General features: G+C 59.3%; 2 protein-coding genes and 1 long non-coding RNA gene across 4 annotated transcripts; 2 read left to right on the top strand and 1 right to left on the bottom strand.

Moving 5' to 3' along the window:
* Positions 1 to 1,203: 1,203 nt before the first annotated feature.
* On the bottom strand, positions 1,204 to 2,829 carry LOC137222796 (uncharacterized). Its single transcript, XR_010942593.1, has 2 exons — positions 2,168 to 2,829; positions 1,204 to 1,869 (listed from the first exon to the last, which is right to left on the bottom strand). It is a non-coding gene; the product is annotated as an uncharacterized lncRNA (long non-coding RNA).
* Positions 2,830 to 3,116: 287 nt separating this feature from the next.
* Positions 3,117 to 8,911, top strand: CDC34 (cell division cycle 34, ubiqiutin conjugating enzyme). The gene is made up of 5 exons (XM_067734583.1): positions 3,117 to 3,293; positions 6,081 to 6,167; positions 6,255 to 6,352; positions 6,903 to 7,037; positions 8,667 to 8,911. Exons 1-5 carry the CDS (start codon positions 3,117 to 3,119, stop codon positions 8,875 to 8,877), a joined length of 708 nt encoding a protein of 235 aa, XP_067590684.1. The 3' UTR covers positions 8,878 to 8,911.
* Positions 8,912 to 9,605: 694 nt separating this feature from the next.
* GZMM (granzyme M) lies at positions 9,606 to 17,658 on the top strand. 2 transcript variants are annotated; one of them, XM_067734584.1, is made up of 5 exons: positions 9,606 to 10,065; positions 15,195 to 15,354; positions 16,374 to 16,509; positions 16,691 to 16,954; positions 17,388 to 17,658. In XM_067734584.1, the coding sequence occupies exons 2-5, from the start codon at positions 15,260 to 15,262 to the stop codon at positions 17,538 to 17,540; spliced, it is 648 nt and encodes a 215-aa protein (XP_067590685.1). In that variant the 5' UTR covers positions 9,606 to 10,065; positions 15,195 to 15,259; the 3' UTR covers positions 17,541 to 17,658. The 2 variants fall into 2 exon arrangements, with proteins under 2 accessions (XP_067590685.1, XP_067590686.1); XM_067734585.1 differs by lacking the exon at positions 9,606 to 10,065 and adding an exon at positions 10,090 to 12,116.
* The last annotated feature ends 2,322 nt before the right edge of the window (positions 17,659 to 19,980 follow it).

Here is a 19,980-nt window from a genome sequence, read left to right as displayed (position 1 = left end):
ACCAAGGAGTCTCAAATTCACATCTCAGGCCCAGCCCTGCTCTGCTCCAGCCCTGGGGAGCCAACCACTTGCTGGGCGTCTCCTCAGGGACATCCCAAGGACATCCCAGGCCTGCCACATCCAGGACGGAGCCTCCGGTCAGCCCCCCTGACCCTGGGGCTCCTCTGGAGTCTGTGGTCTCCGAGGAAGCCCCCAGTCCACCCAGGACCAGGGCTCAGCCTGGATGCCTCCCCTGTCCCCCCAGCTGGCCCTTCTCTGCATCCTGTAGGTTGCACATCATAGCTTCATCCTGCCTGCGCCTCCCCACACTGGTCCAGCCCTCATCCTCACTGCCCTGGGCGATCCCACCAGCCAGTAGGAGTGCTCCAGGCACCCTGGCCTCAGTGCTTGGAACAGCACGTGACTCCCAGCTGGCCAATGAGATGCAGCCCTGGGACTTTTTCTGGGGTGGCTGAGCTGGGAGGACCTGGGCCTGGATCCTGGAGCCATCTGGTCACCACAAGGCCTGTGAACACAGTGAGCACTCAGGAAAGCTGAGCAGAGAGACTCTCCCCAGCTTTTTTCCTTGACTCTGTCCCCTCACTCTGCCCCAGGCACACTGGTCTCTAGCTGGTCCGGCTTGTCCCTACCTCAGGCCTTTGCACGCGCTGTTCCCTTTCCCTGTAACACTGCTCCTCCAGACCCAAGGGGCTCACCCCATTCTGGTCCCCACTCAGATGCCACCTCCTGAGAGGCGCCTCCCCTGAGCCCCTATCCGAGATAACTCTCCAGCTCCACTCCCGTTGCTAATGCCTCACTGTCCTTTACTTTTCTTCAATTATTGCTATCAGAAGTTGCTTACTTATGTCCTTTCTCCCTATCTCCCCAAGGGGAGGGATTTTTACATATTTTATTCACTGCTGTACCCCCAGCACCTAGATTTGTCTGTGGAAGGCCATGAATTAATTAATCAATTTTCCAGAGGAAGACTCTGATGCTCATAGAAGCGAGGGTATTCAGTTCCTGTAGCTGTCATAACAAACCACTGCAAAAACAAAACAACACAAAACAACAACAACAAAAAACCTCAGAAAACCCCACGACAACACAAGTTCATTATCTTACAAGTCTACATTTGAGGACCATTTCCAAGTTCATGGCAGACCTAGATTAGAATTGAGGGCTTTTCTGTCGCACGTGATGGAAGGCTCAACTCAAACTGGCTTAATAAGAAAAGAAGTAATTTATTGACTTGCACCATTGCAACGGGAGGCCAGGCATGGCTGGATCCAGGAGCACAAACAGGGTCTTCAGCACTTTCTCATCAGTTGGCTCAGCTTTCCTGAGCGCCAACTTTGTTCACAGGCCTTGTGGTGACGAGACGGTCCTATAGCTCCAGGTTCAGGTTCTCCCAGCTCAGACATCTCAGCAGCATCGTGTCCCCAGAAAAAGGCCAAGTCACGTGCTGTTCCTGAACCAACCAGGGGGCCTAGGGTACTCTGATTGGAGGAGCCATGCCTGCAGCCAGGGCTTGACGATCAGTCCAACTGGAACCTTGCAGACTAAGAGTGGTAGCCCCATGGGAAAATGGAGGTGCTTTGGCCAGAAAATGGGCAGGTAGAAACCCCAGACGTCCACCACCTCAGGATGTTTCGAGCCTGAGGTGCAGGCTTTCCTGGGGGACAAGGCCTCATGTGGGACCAGCTGGAGGGGCCATAAACCGGGTACCTCTCTTTACGTTTCCAGGGCTGCCCCCATTCACCCAATAACTCCTGCGATAACTCCTGTGGGGTGTACGCAGGGAGACATCTTGGGAAACTTCTCTGGAAGAATCATAATTAATTCTATTATTCATCAACAAGTTGCCAAACGACATCTTGGGAAACTTCTCTGGAAGAATCATAATTAATTCTAATTATTATTCGTCAACAAGCGGCCACATGCCGAGGTTATGACACTGGTGCTATGGACAGAGAATGAGAGGCAGAAAATGAGGGACAGAGAACGCTTGGAACAGTGGACAAACAGGGGTGTGCAATCCACTTTACAGATGATGGGCCCCTCCAGGTCCCTCGGGGTGCAGGGCAGAGCCCCCTTACTGATGAAGCTGCTGCTATGCCCAGTGCTTTCTCAGACTCCTTCCATCCCCACAGATGATATATTGTTTTCCTTCCCCAGACGGGTTTACCTGTCTGTTCTCAGCGGGGGACCAGCCCAGGGCCAGGTGTCGGGGCAGCCGGGGGAGGAAATCAGCTCAGCTCAGCCCGAGGTGTTGGTGCAACTGTTGGCTGCCCGGGTCACCTGCCAGCAAGGCCACCACAGGCCTCGAGTGCCACGCCCACCCTCGTGGGGAGCTGTCACCTGCGGACGTGCAGGGATGGAGGCCAGGCCCCATCCCAACTCTCCGACCCAGAGCTGTGCGGGTGTCCGGGCCCGGGGCGCGGCCAGGTCAGCGCTCTGGCAGGGTCCGGGTGAAGCCCAGGGTGGGGTCAAAGGTCGGCCTGAGACGCGGGCACAGCCAGGGAGGGTCAGGGCTCTGGTCTGGGGTTCGGCCAGGACGAGTGCCGAGTCCACGCTGCAGAGGCGTGCCAAGTGGGGAGGGGCTGCGAGCGGCGGGACCCTCCTGGCTCCAGCGCCCCCGGGGAAACTGAGGCTCCGGATAGCTCCGACCCGGCCCCGCCCCGCGACGAGACGTCACAAAAAGGCCACAAAAGCGCGGCGGGCCGAGCCGGGCGGCGCAGCGCAGCCCTGCCCGCGGCCCCGCGCACAGGGGTCCCGGCCGCTCGTCCGAGCTGGGGCGGCAGCGGCGGCCTCCCAGGGTGTCGGGAACGGCAAAGGGCCTACGGGCGCAGCCCCCGGCTCCCGGCGGCGCGCTCGGCGGCAGTGGTAGGGATCGCTTCCCGGCGTGCCCCGCGGAGGGGCGCGCAGGCGCGGTCAGGGCGGGCGGAGCGCAAGCGCGGGCGGCGGGGGCGGGGCGCGGAGGCTGAGGTGAGCGCCGGGCGGCGGTGCAGAGCTACTGGAGCGCCCGGCGGCTCCGGGCGGTGGACGAAGAAGGAGGCCCCGGCCCCTGCCCGTCCCGTGCCCCCACGGCCCCGCGGCCCCAAGCGCCCCCGGCCCCGGCCCCGTCCGCCGCCGCCATGGCCCGGCCGCTGGTGCCCAGCTCACAGAAGGCCCTGCTTCTGGAGCTCAAGGGGCTGCAGGAGGAGCCGGTGGAGGGCTTCCGGGTGACCCTGGTGGACGAGGGCGACCTGTACAACTGGGAGGTGGCCATCTTCGGGCCCCCCAACACCTACTACGAGGGCGGCTACTTCAAGGTGAGCGGCGGGGTCAGGGGGCGGCGACCCCCTCCTCCGGCTCCTCGGGGCCCCTCCCCCACCTCTGCCCCCTGCCCCCGTCCTCTCCCCTGGTGGGACCCGTTCTCACTGTCTCTCCTCCTCACGGGGTTCCTTCCCTCTCCCTCTTCTCCTCGCGGGGCCCCCATCCTCTGTCCCTCCTCCTCCCGGGGCCCCTTCCTTCTGCCCCGCTGCCTGACCGCCTCTGGCGAGCTAGGGGCCCTCAGTCAACCCCTCTGGCCCTAGGAGTCCCCGAGAAGCGCCTCTTCCCTCTAAGGCCGCTTCATGTCCCCAGAGGGGAGGCCCGGGACCCTCCCTGTTTCTCTGGGTGCGGGGCCTTTGCTTCCCCCAGCCTCTGGTGCCCGTCCCCCTCCTCCTGGCCCTGCCCGCTGCCCGGAGCGGACAAAGAGGCCTCCCCAGAACCAGCCAGCACTGTTGGGAGGGAGGGAGGCCCCCCGCCTGGGGGCTGGCTCGGCCACTGGCTCGGGTTCCAACAAAGGCCCGGATGGGGCTGGCAGCCGGGACCTGCTTGGAAAGCGGCCACCCTGGCCGATAGCAGTGGGCCAAGCCCTCTGGGCTTCATCCTGAGCCTTACGTAACGTGTTCTGTCCGGCCGTCGCTCCCACCCTCAGCCCTGTCCCCGGGAGCCACAGCACAGAGCCCACCCAGGCCCGGCCTCAGAAGCTTAGGCTCTTCTGTGCCCCGGCTGGCCTTTCTCAGGTTCCTCTGAGCAGGCGGCTTCTTGGGCCCCACGTCTCCTGCCCTGGGTCGCTTCTGGGCGCTCTGTGAGCGGGGAGGCCAGGGCTGTCCCGGGGACCGGCTGTGTTTCTGACAAGTGTGACGAGGACTCAGGCCAGTACCTGGACAGGATATGAGTCCAGATGTGGTGTTGGCAGGACCCCTTCCAGATCAAAGGACTTTACTCCTCGAGCCAGACGGACAAGACAGGGGGTCTCCTTGTAAGAGAAGCGGAGCCTGGGCCCTCAGCTGGAACACCCCCAATGCCGCCTGCCAAGAGCCCAGCGGCCAGGCTGGGAGGCCCGGGCGGTGGCGGGGCGGGGCTGGCACTGCCCGGACAGATGTCTGTGTTTGCAGTTTTGGCTAACATTTTAGCCACGCCTGCTCAGGGGCCGGGAGGGGGCAGGCTGGCCTGCTGGGGTGATTCTTGAGTTGAGATTCCCTTGTTGCTGGGGTGGGATGGGGGGATGAGCATGGACAGCCCTGAGCTGAGTTCTGATGTGGAATCCGTCTTCCCCGTGCAGGACATGGATTGGGGGCTGGTCCCCAAATGGTTTAACCAACCCTCGTCCCTGAGCCTCTTTTGTCTGCATCTGGGAGCTGTTGGCTGTGAGGATAAGGGCCCCACTCAGAGCTGGAATAGCATGAGTCCCACCCTGAGGCCAGGCCGGGACTCTGAGCAAGGGTGCTGGACTGGAAGGAAAGGAAAGGACGTGGGTTTCTGGCTACTGCCCACTGTTTGCAAGGGATTGTGGGTAGGCCCTTCCAGGCTGGCTTTGGGGGGATGATCCTGTTATTCTAGAAACCTGGGCTAGGGAGGGGCGCCACAAATCTGATCGCGTTTGCCGCGAGAGTCTGACCTCGAGGAAGGCAGCGTGGGACCCACAGTGGTTCCGCCACCCTCACATCCTCCTGTTCTGATGTGGTTGGCTGGGGAGTGGGGGGAAATATGTGGAAATACAGGGGCTGGAAGTGCCCGGGGGGGCACCATCGCTTTCCAGCACCTTCCTCTCAGCCCGCCCAGCCTCACCCCCTCCCCCTTACAAGCCAGAGGGGCTCCGGGCAGCGTGTGCTGAGGGGTGCCCCAGAGACCTGGGTTGGGGAGCCCCTCCACAGCTGCATTCTGTGTGCCCTCAGGCAAGGTGCTCTCCTTCTCTGAGCCTCAGTTGGCACAGCAGTCAAGGCATCTCTGGGACTTGATGGGTGTTTGGTGAGGGGAGGCCTGTCCCCCTCCTCCGCTAAGGAGGCCTCAGCTGGTCTCTGTCTTCACTTAGAAACGCAGCCCTGGGCTTGGCGGGACCAAGGGGCAGGGTCTGAGGCCCAAGTTCCAGACTGACTTCAGGCCTCAACACGTTCACTCCAGAACAGAGGGCCCTCCCCCGAGTGCCCCCAGCGCCCCCTGCCCAGGAGGACGATTCTCCAAAGATGGGGGGGCCCGCAGCCCCCTCTTGTCCCACGTTGGCCCCGAGAGCCTGAAGCACCATCAGGATCCCAGGACTGGGGCGTAAACAGGCGAGGCCGGGGCATAATTCTCCCTCTCAGCCCTCCCCCGTCTGCCCGTGACCTTCCCGGTTGCCTTCCTGACCCCCCAGGACTGACACCTGCGGGCAAAGAGCCTGTCCGCCTGGTGCTGACTCATCTCCGCCCCCGGCGCCTGCCCAGTGAACACCCATCTATTTTAATCCTCCCCACAGGTTGGAGACTGAGGCTGGGAGCCCAGCGCGGTGCTCGGGCACCCGGCTCCCAGGACTGGGCCCACCACGCTCCCTGGGGCCAGGGCTCTGGTCCCCCCAGAGGCCTGGGCTGGGACGGGCCTGGAGCTGCACCCCGGCGAGTGCCCACACACTCCCCCCCCCACCCCCAGCCACTGACAGCAGGGCAGGGACCGGGGTCGTCAGCTCAGCTCGGTGACCCCGAAAAGCCCCTGGCCCGTGAGGGGCGCCGGAGGCAGGCGAGTCCCAGGCTGACCGCTGTGTGTGGTCTTGGGCGGCCTGACCCGGCCCTGGCTGAGCCTCTGCTCTCCCCCACCAGGCGCGCCTCAAGTTCCCCATTGACTACCCCTACTCTCCGCCGGCCTTTCGCTTCCTGACCAAGATGTGGCACCCCAACATCTACGAGGTGAGCCTGCTCCTCCAGGGGGCGGGGTGGGGCGGGGGGCGTGTGGACGGGAGCCTCATGGGTGCTGAACCCCCCCGTGCCACACAGACTGGGGACGTGTGCATCTCCATCCTCCACCCCCCCGTCGATGACCCCCAGAGCGGGGAGCTGCCCTCGGAGCGGTGGAACCCCACGCAGAACGTCAGGTGAGGCAGTCGGCGTCGGGCAGGCCAGCCCTGGGGACGTGCACACGGGAGGATGCAGCTCCCTGTGGGGTGGCAGCGTCTGTGGGAGCCCCCTCCCGCCAGAGCCCCCATCCCTGCCGGCCTCTCCTCCATTTCCTGCCATCCCTGCCCCACCCACTTTCAGGAATGGTCTCTGGGACTCCTGTGGCCGTGTCTGCGTGCCCCTGGGGTCCCCCCTCCTTCCTCGAGCCCCAGGGAGCACAGCCCTTCCATCCCCTGGTGCTGTGCTCACCCTGAGCGGCCCGGGCACTCTCCTCCTCCCCAGGCTGGAGCGGGAATGAGTGGCACAGGGGACCCACTCTCCAGGCAGGATGCCCCAGGGAGGGGACAGGCCTGCTCCAACGGAGGGAAGATGGTCCTGGCCTTGGCTGTCCACCATGTCCCGTCCCAGGAGCCTGGCACGCCGCAGAGGGCAGGTGGAGGGTGGCGGGCCGGCTCGGGGCATGAGGCTCCTGGGCAGGCAGCCCCTGGGCCGTGGACCCCCCACGCCGACTCCTGCCGCCTCCCCTAGGACCATCCTCCTGAGCGTCATCTCCCTCCTCAACGAGCCCAACACCTTCTCACCGGCCAACGTGGACGCTTCCGTGATGTACAGAAAGTGGAAAGAAAGCAAAGGCAAGGACCGCGAGTACACGGACATCATCCGGTGAGTGGGCCTGGGGCCTGGGGAGGCAGGGTGGCCCTCCTGAGCCCTCCCCCTCTTGCCGGAAAAGCTGGGGTCTTTCTCTCGTGAAGCGTGTGGCCCACATATGTACTATAGTGTGTGGACGTGGCGTGTGTGTGTGTGTCTCGTGTGCGTGGCATGTGGGTACATGCACCTCACACTGAGATAAACGGCCTGGTGTCCGCCAGGATCTAGCAGGGTCTTGCCACATCCTTCTGCTTTGACACTGTAAGGTCAGCGATCCCACTGGTACCCCCCATCCCCCGTGTACGCGGACCCTGCGTGCTGGGGCGTGCACGCGTGTGCGTGGCCCCGTGCTTTTCCCCACGCGGTCTCCTCCGGGACCGTGCTGTGCGGGGTGTTCCATCATTTCACCTAACGGGAGTGAATGTCGCAATTTTGAGACTTGGAGTTATTCTCTAAAGGCAGCAAAGCCGTGTGGTATGAGCATGTTTAGGAGATAACTTCTTTTACGAAAAGTCAGTTTCTCCTGGTTATAAAAGCAGCGCATCACTTAGGAGTTTGCCAGGATGAACTCCTCTCATTTCTGTTGTTTTCTGTTTTTCCCCGTGAACAGGCAGGTGCCCGGCCTCGCAGGGGAGTCTGTGTGAAACATTCCCCAGAGGCCTGCGCGCTCTGCCCTGTTGTGTTTGTTGTGTCCCGTGAGCTGCTCTAGGAGCCCCTGGGGTCTGTGACTTGTTTCATGACAAACTAAAGGCTTCACTAAGTCTCCTCCAAAGAGGTTTTTAGTCTGTTATTTGCTTCTTGGAAAAGGGAGTAGGTCAGACACGTCTCCATGACGACCCAGGCCCCCCCCCAGGCCCAGCATTCACCCGGGGAAACAGTTCTCGTCCTCACCCGCATCCAGGCGCATGCTCACCCACCGTGTCCACGCAGCTGTGGGGACCTGTGCCCATGGGCCGGCCGCACGACCCCATGGTGGGAGCTCCAGAAAGCCCACCGGCCCTGTCGGGTGGTGGGACCCCAGGCGCAGCAGGTGCGGTCAGAGCTCCTGCCGGCTACCGTCAGTCGGATAAAGCTCCGGACGGAAAGCGCGTGCAGGAGACACGGTGCTGGTGACAGGAAGACGCTCAAGTAGAGAGAGGAGAGGACCCGGGACCCCGGCCTGGTGGGGGTGTGCCGAGTCCCGCCACGGGCGCCTCCCAGTGGCTGGCCCTTCCCCTGGGGCTGCTGAGCGACCCCGCCCACCCCACCCGCCACCCTCCACCCTGCCCCTCGCCCACTGACCCGGCCCAGTGCCGTGGCTGCTCCCACTTCGCCTGACCTCAGCGGCCAGGGCCGAAATGCGCTTCTCTTCCTGATGAGCCGACACCCTCCCTGTGTCTGCACAGCCCTCATCCTGGTTCAGAGCCCGCGTTCCACCGCCTCCCACACGTGTGTGCTCGTGTCTGTGCGCGCGTGTGTGATCAGAGGCCCGTGCACACGCGGGGGCCAGGAGTGGTTGGGCCCGTCTGCTCTGCCCCGGCCATCCTGTCGCTGGCCCCCATGGCCCGGCCGTCGCCCCAGTTGTCCTATGTTGTTTCACGGGAGCGAGCGCGGGGGCCCCAGGGCTGCCGGCCGCAATGAGGCAGACCCCGCTTCTCTCCGCAGGAAGCAGGTCCTGGGGACCAAGGTGGACGCGGAGCGGGACGGCGTGAAGGTGCCCACCACGCTGGCCGAGTACTGTGTGAAGACCAAGGCCCCAGCGCCTGACGAGGGCTCGGACCTCTTCTACGACGACTACTACGAGGATGCCGAGGCCGAGGCCGAGGCCGACAGCTGCTTCGGGGACGAGGACGACTCGGGCACCGAGGAGTCCTGACCCCGCGTTTCCGCAAATAAACTGACAGATTTTACCTCAGCCGCCCACTCTCTGCCGCCGCCACTACCTCCGGACACTGCGTCCGCCCTGTCCCCTCCGCCTCCGGGGAGGCCGCTGCGCTCGCGGCCCCGCCTGGGCCGGACGCCGCTCGGGGACCCTGGCCCGCCCGCCCCACCCACCAGCTGGAGCCAGAGACTCGGGGTCCCGGCTTGAGAGCGGACAGATTGACTCGGGGTCACCTCTTCTCTCTGCTTGCGGTTGTTTGGAATCTAAATAAAGCGACTTTATGAGAAGCCCGAGGACCAACCTCTCCTTGGCCGTGAGGCCAACGGGGCCCAGGCGGGGACGCAGGCCCTGGTGCCATGCATGTGACCCGAGACAGGCAGGCGGCAGCCGCCCCTCCGAACCTGGAAGCTCCCCAGGGGTCTCCTGTCAGGTTTGCTGATTTGCGGGGAGGGGCCGCAGAGACCGGGGTCTGGCCAGGCGGGGGCCTGGGGTGTGTTCTTGGGGCTGAGGGGTGGCCCCGGGGGTCCGAAGCCCCAGCTCCTGGGCAAAAATAAAGTTTTATTGGAACAAAGCCACACCCATTTCTTCCTCTGCTTTAGAACGGAGTGATTGCAACCTAGCGTCTGGGCCAAAAGCCAGAAATACCGTCTGGGCGTTTACGGGAAAGGTTACCCCACCTGCCACCACCCTTGGGCCTGTGGGTCCAACCCCTCTGCTCCCCTGGGACCCCTTCTCCCCTTCCCCGGGATTCTGTAACAAACAGATCCAGACTCGGTGCTCACCCTTCATCACGCTCGGCTTGTGTGGGTCGGGGTCACGTGGGTGTGGGGAGGGAAGGGTGCATGTCACTGCCCCACCGCCTAGATGACCGGAGCCTCAGGGCCGGGAGGATGAGGGCCCAGGGGCCAGGCCAGTGCCCACCAGCCCTAGGGTCACGCGGTGCCTCTTGCCCTGCACAGGACAGATGGGAACAGGCGTGAGCCCCCAGACCCAAGGGGAGGGGTCGAGGACCCACCCTCTAGGGAGCGTCTGAGGATGGAAGCCGGGGTGTAAACGCCCAGCTCTTGTCCCCAGATCCAAAGGAGCTTGTGCACGCAGTTGCCTCGCCCCGGGGCCTCGGGATCCTGTGCTCCCCACCGGGGGCCTCAGCGTTGGGTTTGCCTGGTTCAACGTGGATTTCAGGTAAACAAACTGTTTTTACTCTCAGATCATCCCATGTAATGTTTGGGACGTAATCATACCGAAAAGTTACTTGTCGTGTATCTGAAATTCGTCTCTTCTTAGTTGCCAAAATATGGCGCCCTCCCCTGCCCCCCAATACCAATGAAACCTACTTCCTGGGGTTATTAGAAAGATTAAACGAGGTAGGACACGTGAACACCCTATAAATACTCATTTTTCTTAAACTGAACCCTGGCCTCACAAGCCCTCCTGGGTGAAGACAACCTTAGCCTCGTGTGCCAGACGCAGTCAGAGGAGAGGTGGACGGTTTGCATCTGGCCTCAGAGCCCCAGCATCGGGGCGATCTCATCCTCCTCTGTGACCCATTTTTCATCCGAGTCTTCTTTATTTATCACAACCCTTTCAGCATCAGAGGGAAGAACGCTTGACTCATCACACTGACTCAAGTGCAGGAGAATTTCACTGGCTTCCGTGACTGACAGGGCGGGGGTTTCAGGCACAGCTGGAGCCAGGTGCTGGCTGTGCCCTGACTCTTGTCTCCCCCTACCTGTGGTCGGCAGAATAACAGCTCTGAAAACGTCCATGCCCGAATCCCAGCATCTCTGTCTCTAGATGCTGGAAAAGGCAGGAAATAATTCTCCCCTGTAGCCCCAGAGGAACCAGGCCGGCGCACACCTGGACCTTTGCCCCATGAAGCCCATTTCCTGCTTGCAGCCTCCAGAACTGTGGTTTCAGGCACTGAGCGTGTGGTCAGCTTCCTCTGTGTGGGCCTCATTCTCAGGTGGACGCCTCTCGCCTTGGGCCCACCCACACCCAGGGTGACATCTTTCCAAGTCCAGCAGAGAGTGAGGGCCGTCTGAAAAGTTCCAGAAGAAATGCGGGCCACAGTCTTCACTGAGCTGCTTTAGGGCTTAAGGTGGTCCTCTACCCTGAACCGAACCCTGTGGCCAGGGGGTACGGGGTGTGCTCTGATTGGCTGGTTGCGGTCACGTGGTGTCGGGGAGCAGCAAGGAGAGGGGTGGACCGAAGGAGGGAGGACCTAGCTGAGCCTGGCTAGGACCCTCGGATTTGCAGGAGCCCCCCAGGTACTCATAACACACGAGTGTTCATAGCATCTTTCTTCAAAATTGCCAAAATCTTGAAGACCCCAGATGTCCATGGACAGATGATGGATAAACACAATGTGGTCCGGGGAATTCCCTGGTGGTCCAGTGGTTAGGACACTGAGCTTTCACTGCTGAGGGCCTGGGTTCAATCCCTGGTCGGGGAACTAAGGTCCCGCAAGCCCCATGGCATGGCCAAAAGAAAAACAAAAAACAAAGAAACTAAACAGTGTGGTCCACCCAGACAGTGGAATATTATTGAGCCTTAAAAAGGCAGGAGATTCTGACACCTACTACCACAGGGATGAACCTTGAGGACATGATGCTCAGTGAGAGAAGCCAGACACAGAAGGACACATGCTGTCGGATTCCACTCACAGAGGGTTCCTGGGGGAGTCAGATCCACAGAGACAGGAAGTAGATGGTGGGGGCCAGGGGCTGGGGGAGGGGCGGGGAGTCAGTGTTTCATGGGGACAGAGTTTCAGTTTGGGAAATTGAGAAAGTTCTAGAGATGATGATGGGCTGGCTGCACGACAATGTGAAGGTGCTTAGTGCCGCCGAGCTGTGCGCTTAAAAATGGTTAAAATGGTGAATTATGGTGTGTGTATTTTGCAAAAATAAGACAACAGGGCAAGGAGATAATACCACTGAAACCACAAAACACCATGTGTGAGATGGGAGCTTGAACGTGTGATGGGACAGTAGATGCTAATGAAGGTTTCTCGTCAGCTTTTCAGGTGTGATCATGGTGACGGGGTTTTGTCTTCAGAGAGTCTGTATCTTTTAGAGGTACTTCAGGGTGGGGTGGAAGCAGCCAGAGCTGTGAATGTCACCTCCCCCACAGGAAGGGTGGGTGTGGGTGGCGCTGGGGGCCCGGGGCCAGCATCATGGAGGCCCCGCGATCCCCGATGCTGCTGCTGCTGGCGGTCCTGGGAGCCCTGTGGGCAGGTGAGCGCGGTGGGGAAACTGAGGCCCAGAGCTGTGGCACCTGGGGTCTGGGGGTGGGAGACAGGGCACGGGGCATCAGAACAGAGACTGGAAACAACTCCCCCGTGCTCAGAAGGGACCCCGCTGAAGACATGTTGGCTGCCCCAAAAGCACAAGGCGGCTTTCCTTGAAACAGCCTTGAAAATAGATGGCGGGTTAAGCAAAGGGCAAAAGGCCGAGGATGCCCGCCGTCCTGGGGGTTTCTTTTCTGACAGTATGTGAGAATCCATTCCCTTTTGCTGGAATATTTCTGGAAGAAGGCTCCAGAGCTGGGAGGCACGGAGGGAGGGAAGGAGTTTCACTTTCCCCCAACAGTTTTGTGCGGGGCACGTGGATGACCTAGTGAGAAGATAATATAAATTTTTTTAAATGGGAGGGATGTGGGACTTCCCTGGCAGTCCAATGGCTCGGACTCGGCGCTGTCACTGCCGGGGCCTGGGTTCAATGCCTGGTGGGGGAACTAAGATCCCACAAGCTTCAAGGCGTGGGGGGAAAACAAAGGGGGGGCATAAATCAGGAGTTTGGGATTAACAGCTAGACAGTACTATACATAAAAGAGATGAACAACAAGGTCCCACTGTTTAGCACAGGGAACTGTATCCAATATCTTATAATAACCTAAAATCGGAAAAGAAACTGAACAAGAATATATATCTGTAACTGAATGACTTTGCTGTACACCTGAAACTAACACAACATTGTAACTCAACTATAGTTCAAGTTTTTTAAAAAGTGAGACCCAAAAAAAGCATTTAAAAAAAAAAAAGTGTGGGGCCTCCCTGGTGGCGCAGCGGTTGAGAGTCCGCCTGCCGATGCAGGGGACGCGGGTTCGTGCCCCGGTCCGGGAAGATCCCACATGCCGCGGAGCGGCTGGGCCCGTGAGCCATGGCCGCTGAGCCTGCGCGTCCGGAGCCTGTGCTCTGCAACGGGAGAGGCCACAGCAGTGAGAGGCCCGCGTACCGCAAAAAAAAAAAAAAAAAAGTGTGAAGAGGGCTGCTAAGGGCACATGATCCCTTCCTGAGGAGATCATCTCACAGCTCAGTGCAGTGGAGGCTCGGAGAGTTTAGCAGGTGGATTGAGGGTCTGTGAGTTTTATCTACAGTAGCTGTTAGGACTTCTTCTAAGTGAAGCCTGAGGGCGAGGCGAGGCCTTGGGGCAGAGGAGAGGCCCCATCAGGACAGATATTTTACATTCTTTTCCTTTTGACTTAATTCTGCTTTTTCAGACAAGTCAAGGGAATCATGCAGATAACTTCCATCTTCTCTTCCCTAAATTCCTCAGTGGTAAACATTTGCTCCAGTTGCTTTATCATCCCCTCTTCCACTCACATCCCGACCCTGGGTGTGTGTGTTAAATATAAATAGATATGTTTATCATTCTTTTTCTGAGCCCTTTGAGAGTGGGCTGCAGACGTGCTGCCCCTCACCCCTAAGCGCTCCAGTGAGTCTTCTGAGAACCAAGACAGCCCCTTATGTGACTGGTAGATTCTCAGCATCCTTCCTATCCGCTCACCTACAGACCTTATTCCAGCTGTCGCCACGGGGTCCTCTGTGGGTCACTGCGTCGTCCTGCTGACCTCGGTCCCTGCGCTCTGGAAGCGTCTCTATGTCCCCCGGGTCCTCTGGCCACTGTGGGCCTGTCAGCTGCGTTCCCAGACTGGGCTCCGGTGGTGCAGTTTCCACAGGACCCACGGAGGGGGGCTGTGTTCTCCCTGTCCTGGTGGATCCGTTCGACCACTTGGAGAAGCTGAGGTTGGCCGGGCTTCTCCAAAGTGAAATCAAGCATTTCCCCTTGTAGTTGTCTTGAGGGGAGACTTTGGGACTCTGAGGGTAGAGCGTACTCCTCACACCTCACCCTCGAGCTGGATTCACAGGATGTGGGGCAGATGCAGGCTGTTTGCCCCCCAGCAGCACGCAGGAGGCAGGGTGTGCTAGTATGTTTATACACAACTCCAGCTTGCGGGGGCAGGAGACCACAGCCCAGAGAGTGAGGCAGCCTAGCTTGGGTTGCCCAGAAGGGAGTGACGGAGCTGGAATTGGAGCCCCGGCTGCCTGACTTCCCAAATCATGAATGCGCGGCTAGAACCGGCACCTGGAGGCGTGAAATGGAAGGACAGCCGTGGTGGGCATCCCACTCTTCTGGCCTGGCTGGATGGCAATAGTTCTGTGATCAGTTGGTGACCCAGCAGGGTAGGAACCCAACCATCCACCCCTATCCTTTCTCCCTCCCTTCTTTCCTTCTTTCGTTCTATCCATCCATCACCCATCACCCAGCATCCATCCATCATCCATCTATCCATCCACTCATGCTTCCTTCCTTATTTGCTGACCATATATTGTATTAGACCTGTTGTAAACAAGACCGGCACAGAGCCTGTCCTTGCATCACTCATAGGCTAGTGGGAATAGACAGGCAATGCGGAAGTGTGTGGGATACAACACCAGGGTGGGGTGAGTGCTTGGAAGAGAACAGAGGAAGAGGAAGAGGAAGAGGTCTCTGAGGAGAAGACTTTTGGGCCGAGACCAGTGAGACAGCCAGACATCGGAATGTCTGGGGGAAATGCACTCCAGGCTTCCAGAACAGTACATGCAAAGGCCCTGAGGTGGGAACAAGGGCAGTGCCCTGGAGGAGCGGCAGGGAGACCCAAGTGCTGGAGTGGGTGAGGGCGAGTGTGAAGGAAGCAGGGTCAGCTGATGCGTGTCTCATGGCTCATGAGGAGTTTAGATGTTTAAAGCACGATGGGGAATCCCAGGAAGATTTTGAGCTGATTCACATTAGAGCACTTTTTTATCCTTTTAATTCATGATTGGTTTTAGAACAGTTTTTATAGCAGCTTTATTGAGATGTCATTCACATACTGTACAATTTGCCCATTTAAAGGATACAATTCAGAGAATTTCAGCGCATTCAGAGCTGTGCAACCAACCCCATAGTCTAATTCCAGAACATTCCATCCAGGGCTGCAGAGCTGGAGTTGCAGGGTCATGGCAGGGGTGGGGCACCCAGCCCTAACCTGGCTTTTTCTCTCCCCATCCCCAGGAGGCAACACGTTTGAGACCCACATCATTGGGGGTCGAGAGGCTGCCCGCAACTCACACCCATACATGGTTTCGCTGCAGAAATCCGGCTCCCACCTGTGTGGGGGGGTCCTCGTGAACCGGCAGTGGGTGTTGACAGCTGCCCACTGCCTGATCCATCCGTGAGTGACCCTGCCCTGCCCCACCCCCATCCCCCCAGCTGTCCCCAAATCTATCCTGTCATCCCCACTCTCACCTGAGAGATTTAAGCCAATTGTAGCATTGTAGGGGGGGGTCCCCTTGCCCTCTGCAGTGATTGCTGAGGCGTGCGTATGTGACACTGACCTTAGGCGTGTGTATGTGACATTAGGCCGTGAGGATTCCTGGGGATGGTTTATCTGCTACAACAAAGCACCTTCCAAGTGGACAGAGTCAGGCCCCTTGTGACACCCAGGAGTATATCTCCCACCTGTGGCCATGTGGACAGAACTGGTCTATGAGGGTGGCAGGGCCAACACAGAGAGGAACCTGGGTCCCTGATGCCATTGTGAAGCCACCAAATCAACCCATCCCAGAGCTGCCCTACCTCTGGTCTGGCCAGTAACAAAGACCACAGATCAAACTGGGTGAAATAACCAAAAGGGACCTGTTGGTTCATGTAACTGAAAACGCCAAGAGGAGGCAGCCTTCAGGCATGGCTTGATCCAGGTGCTCCCATGAGGCGCTCAAAAGCTTGCCTGTGTCTCAACTCTGCTGTCTTGCCCCCTGGCCACATTATCAGGCAGGCTCTCTCCCATGGTGGCAAGGATGGGCCCCCTTAAGTCCTGTAAAAAGAGCTTCTTCCTCTCTAGTTTGGGCAAGTTTATGAGGATAGGTCCCGATGGGCCCAGCCAGGTCACTGCCAGCCTCTGAACAAATCACTGATGTTGAGGCATAACGTACGCGCTGTCTGGAGCCCCAGGCTGGTGGTGGGGGCAGGGAGGGTCAGCATTTTTAAGACACACACAGCACAAGCCCCTGGCCGAGCCGAGTCTGGGGAGGGGTGGGAGCAGGGAAGGCTTACTGGAGGAGGTGGGGAGAAGAACGGGCTGAGCAGTAGCAGGGGAAGGACCCCAGAGAGAGGCTGGGTGAGGGGGTGCGGGACACCGAGTGCCCCTGAGGCTGCAGGGCTGCCGCCCACACCCTGATCTTGTGCCCCCAGGACACAGCTGCTGAGGCTGGTGCTGGGGCTCCACGTGCTCGGAGACCCTGCCCTTACCTGCCACATCAGGGAGGTGGTCCTGCACCCCGAATACAAGCCAGCCCCCCATCTGAAGAATGACCTCGCGCTGCTTAAGGTGCTGCCAGTGGGAGAAATGGTAGTTCCAGGTCCCCTCCCTCAGTGTGGTGTTCCCCTCCCCCAGGGTCCCCTCCCCACTGTCCCTCCCCCAGGAACCCCTCCCTCATCGCCCCTCCCCCAGTGTTCCCCTCCCCCAAGGTCCCCTCCTGCACTCACCTGCCCCTTTCTGTTCCCTGTAGCTGGATGGGAAGGTGAAACACAGCAAGACCATCCGGCCCCTGGCCTTGCCGCGAGGACGCCAGGCAGTGGCCGCAGGAGCGCGGTGCAGCATGGCCGGCTGGGGTGTGACCCACCAGAATGGGCAACTGGCCAGGGCACTGCAGGAGCTGGATATGCACGTGCTGGACGCCAGGATGTGCAACAACAGTCGGTTTTGGCAGGGTGACATCAGCCCCCGCATGATCTGCCTGGCAGCCTACTCCAAGAACCAGGCCCCCTGCAAGGTGAGGGCGCTGGGGTGGGGGGCGCCTCATCGGCCAGCAGCTGGGCACCCAGGCAAGCCCCAACTCTCCCCAGGCCCTGCTCCCTCCATTCCCTGGGGGTCCTGAAGGTTGGCACGAGCGTGAGCCCATTTCTCAGGTGCAGAAACTGAGGCACAGAGAGGTTGCCCATGGTCACATAGCCAGCAGCAGAGCTGGGGCATGAACTCCAGCACCCAGGAAGATCAGGGCATAGATAGAGCATGTGCAAAGGCCCTGCGGTGGGAAGAAGGAGCAAAGAGAGTTAAAAGGAAAGGAAGGGAGGAGGGAATGAAGGAGGTCGGGGGACGGAGGGTGCAGGGAGAGGGGGGCAGGGGTCTCTGCCCTGGAATCAGCCTCCTGCCCCCCACCTCCCGCAGTGGGCAGCAAGGTGACCGGTGCTCTGTTGCCTCGGCAGGGGGACTCGGGAGGACCCGTGATATGCAGCAGAGGCCAAGTGGCTGGAATCCTGTCCTTCAGCTCTAAGAACTGCACCGACATCTTCAAACCCCCCGTGGCCACCGCCGTGGCCCCCTATAAGTCCTGGATCGAGAAGGTCATCGGCCACTAGCGGCCCGCTTCCCTAACCCGACCCTCCAGAGGTGGCCCGACTCCCCTTCTGTGCGCCAGCAGGATTGCAGGGAGGGGCGGCCGGGGGCCTGCATGTGTCAGGGGACCAATAAACTCTAATAAGGAAATGGCATGAGCCGGCCTGGATTCTGCCCCATGCGGGGGTGGGGGGGCAGGGGGAATGAGAGCTCCCCATTTACAAAACAGAGGTTGCAGGTTTGAGGCTTCCCAGGCGGCCCAGCAGCTGGCGAGGGCCCCGAGGGTGCCTGGCAGGGGGCAGCGCTGGCCACTGGGTTCCGAAGCCAGATTCCCTCTGGCAGGGGGTGGGCTGGGCACTGGGGAGCCAGAGGGAGACACGGAGAAAGCAGCCAGGGATCTTCTTCCCCCTCTCTTTTTTATTTTGGTGCCGCCTTTATTGAGATATAATTCACACGCCATACAATTCACCCTTTTGAAAAGTGTGTAATGCAGTGGTTTTCGGTACATTACCCGGGTTGTGCCACCAGCCCCTCTGTCCAGTTCCAGAACATTCCATCACCCCAAAAGCAACCCCAGCCCCTCCCCCAGCCCCTGACGACCAGGAATCCACCCTCTGTGTCTGTGGATTTGCCTGTTCCGGGTGCTTCCCGTCAATGGAATCACACCCTGTGTGTCCACGTCTGGCTTCTCTCATGGAGCATCGTGTTCTCAAGGTCTGTCCACGTTGTAGCGAGTGTCGGGGCTACCGAGTGACGTTCCTGGGTGTGGAGGGACATGTGTGTGTATCTGCTCACCTGTCCGTGGACACTTGGGCTGTTTCCACCCTGGCTGCTGTGGCCATGGGCGCACAGGCACGTGTGTGGACGTGTGTTTTCAGTTCTCCCGGGCCTGCGCCGACGAGGGAGGGCTTGCTGGGCCATGTGGTGACTTTCTGTTGAACAGTTTGTGGAACTGCTGTTTTCCAGCAGAGTCTTTTACTTTTCCTCTGAAAACCTCAAACACACAGGCACGTTGAAATAACCGCACACTGAACACCTAGGTGCCCACCATGCAGGTTCTGCCAGGAGCAGGTGATGTGCCTGCTTCTTGGTCCACTGTCCGTCTGTCCGTCCATCTGGCTTTGTTGCATCTCACAGCAGACAGACACTGCCCTGTGGGGACACGGCCGGGATTGCAGGACTTATTTAGCGCCCTGTCTCTCCCTCCTACGCGGCGGAACGCACAGGTGTCACTCAAGGATCTGCTGCTCCGACAGCAAGGACAGATGTGAACAACACAAGCCCTGCAACATGCACATCCCTGACCCCAGAAGATCGCTCAGCCCCTCACAGGCTTGTCGTGAATGGAGCTTTTGCATAGTGACTACAGCACATGGGCGACAAGTTAAAAGGACAAAACCCGCCAAGGGAAAAAAGTGCCCCACGTCATCCACCGATAACCTTTTTCCCAGGAAGTAAATGCCTCTGGTGCCTTCCGTCCTCATCTGAGGGTTTTCTAAGCAGGAAAGGCCACTGCTCAGGCAGCCAGCCCGGCACTGCCTCAGCCCAGGCCAGGGAGCAGCTCCCGGCCCCCACCTGCCGCCTGTATCCGCTTGTCTGGGCTATGGGCCCAGAAGTGGAGTTTGCCCATCAGAAGGCAAGGGCTTTTCCCCTTTGGTGATGGCAGCAGAATTTCTTGTCTGCTGAGCACAGACTGAGTTCCAGGCCTCCTGCAAAGTGTTAAGATGCTTTAGGAAACCCTTGCCATCTTTATTCCAGAGCCAGAGAGAAGGAAGGATGAAAAGGAGGCGGAGGACGGAGACCACCCACCTTCTCTCTCTCTCTTTTTTCTTTTCCAAACTGCTAAAGCTTCTTTATCTTTTTTTTTTTTTAATAGACTTTACTTTTTTAGAACAGTTTTTTTTTTTATTTTGGCAGTACGCGGGCCTCTCACTGTTGTGGCCTCTCCCGTTGCGGAGCACAGGCTCCGGACGCGCAGGCTCAGTGACCACGGCTCACGGGCCCAGCCGCTCCGCAGCATGTGGGATCTTCCCGGACCGGAGCACGAACCCGCGTCCCCTGCATCGGCAGGCGAACTCAACCGCTGCGCCACCAGGGAAGCCCTATTTTTAGTTTTTTAAGGAACTTCCATACTGTTCTCCATAGTGGCTGCACCAATTTACATTCCCACCAGCAGTGCAAGAGGGTTCCTTTCTCTCCACACCCTCTCCAGCATTTACTATTTATAGACTTTTTGATGATGGCCATTCTGACCGGTGTGAGGTGATACCTCATTGTAGTTTTGATTTGCATCTCCCTAATAATTAGCAATGTTGAGCATCTTTTCATGTGCTTCTTGGCCATCTGTATGTCTTCTTTGGAGACATGTCTATTTAGATCTTCTGCCCATTTTTCGATTGGGTTGTTTGTTTGTTTTATTTTGAGCCACATGAGCTGCTTGTATATTTTGGAGATTAATCCCTT

The sequence above is a fragment of the Pseudorca crassidens genome, chromosome 3 (assembly GCF_039906515.1).
Source record: "Pseudorca crassidens isolate mPseCra1 chromosome 3, mPseCra1.hap1, whole genome shotgun sequence".
NCBI lineage: Eukaryota > Metazoa > Chordata > Mammalia > Artiodactyla > Delphinidae > Pseudorca > Pseudorca crassidens.
The sequence above is the reverse complement of the archived record's forward strand: the minus strand, read 5'-3'. Positions and strand labels throughout refer to the sequence as shown.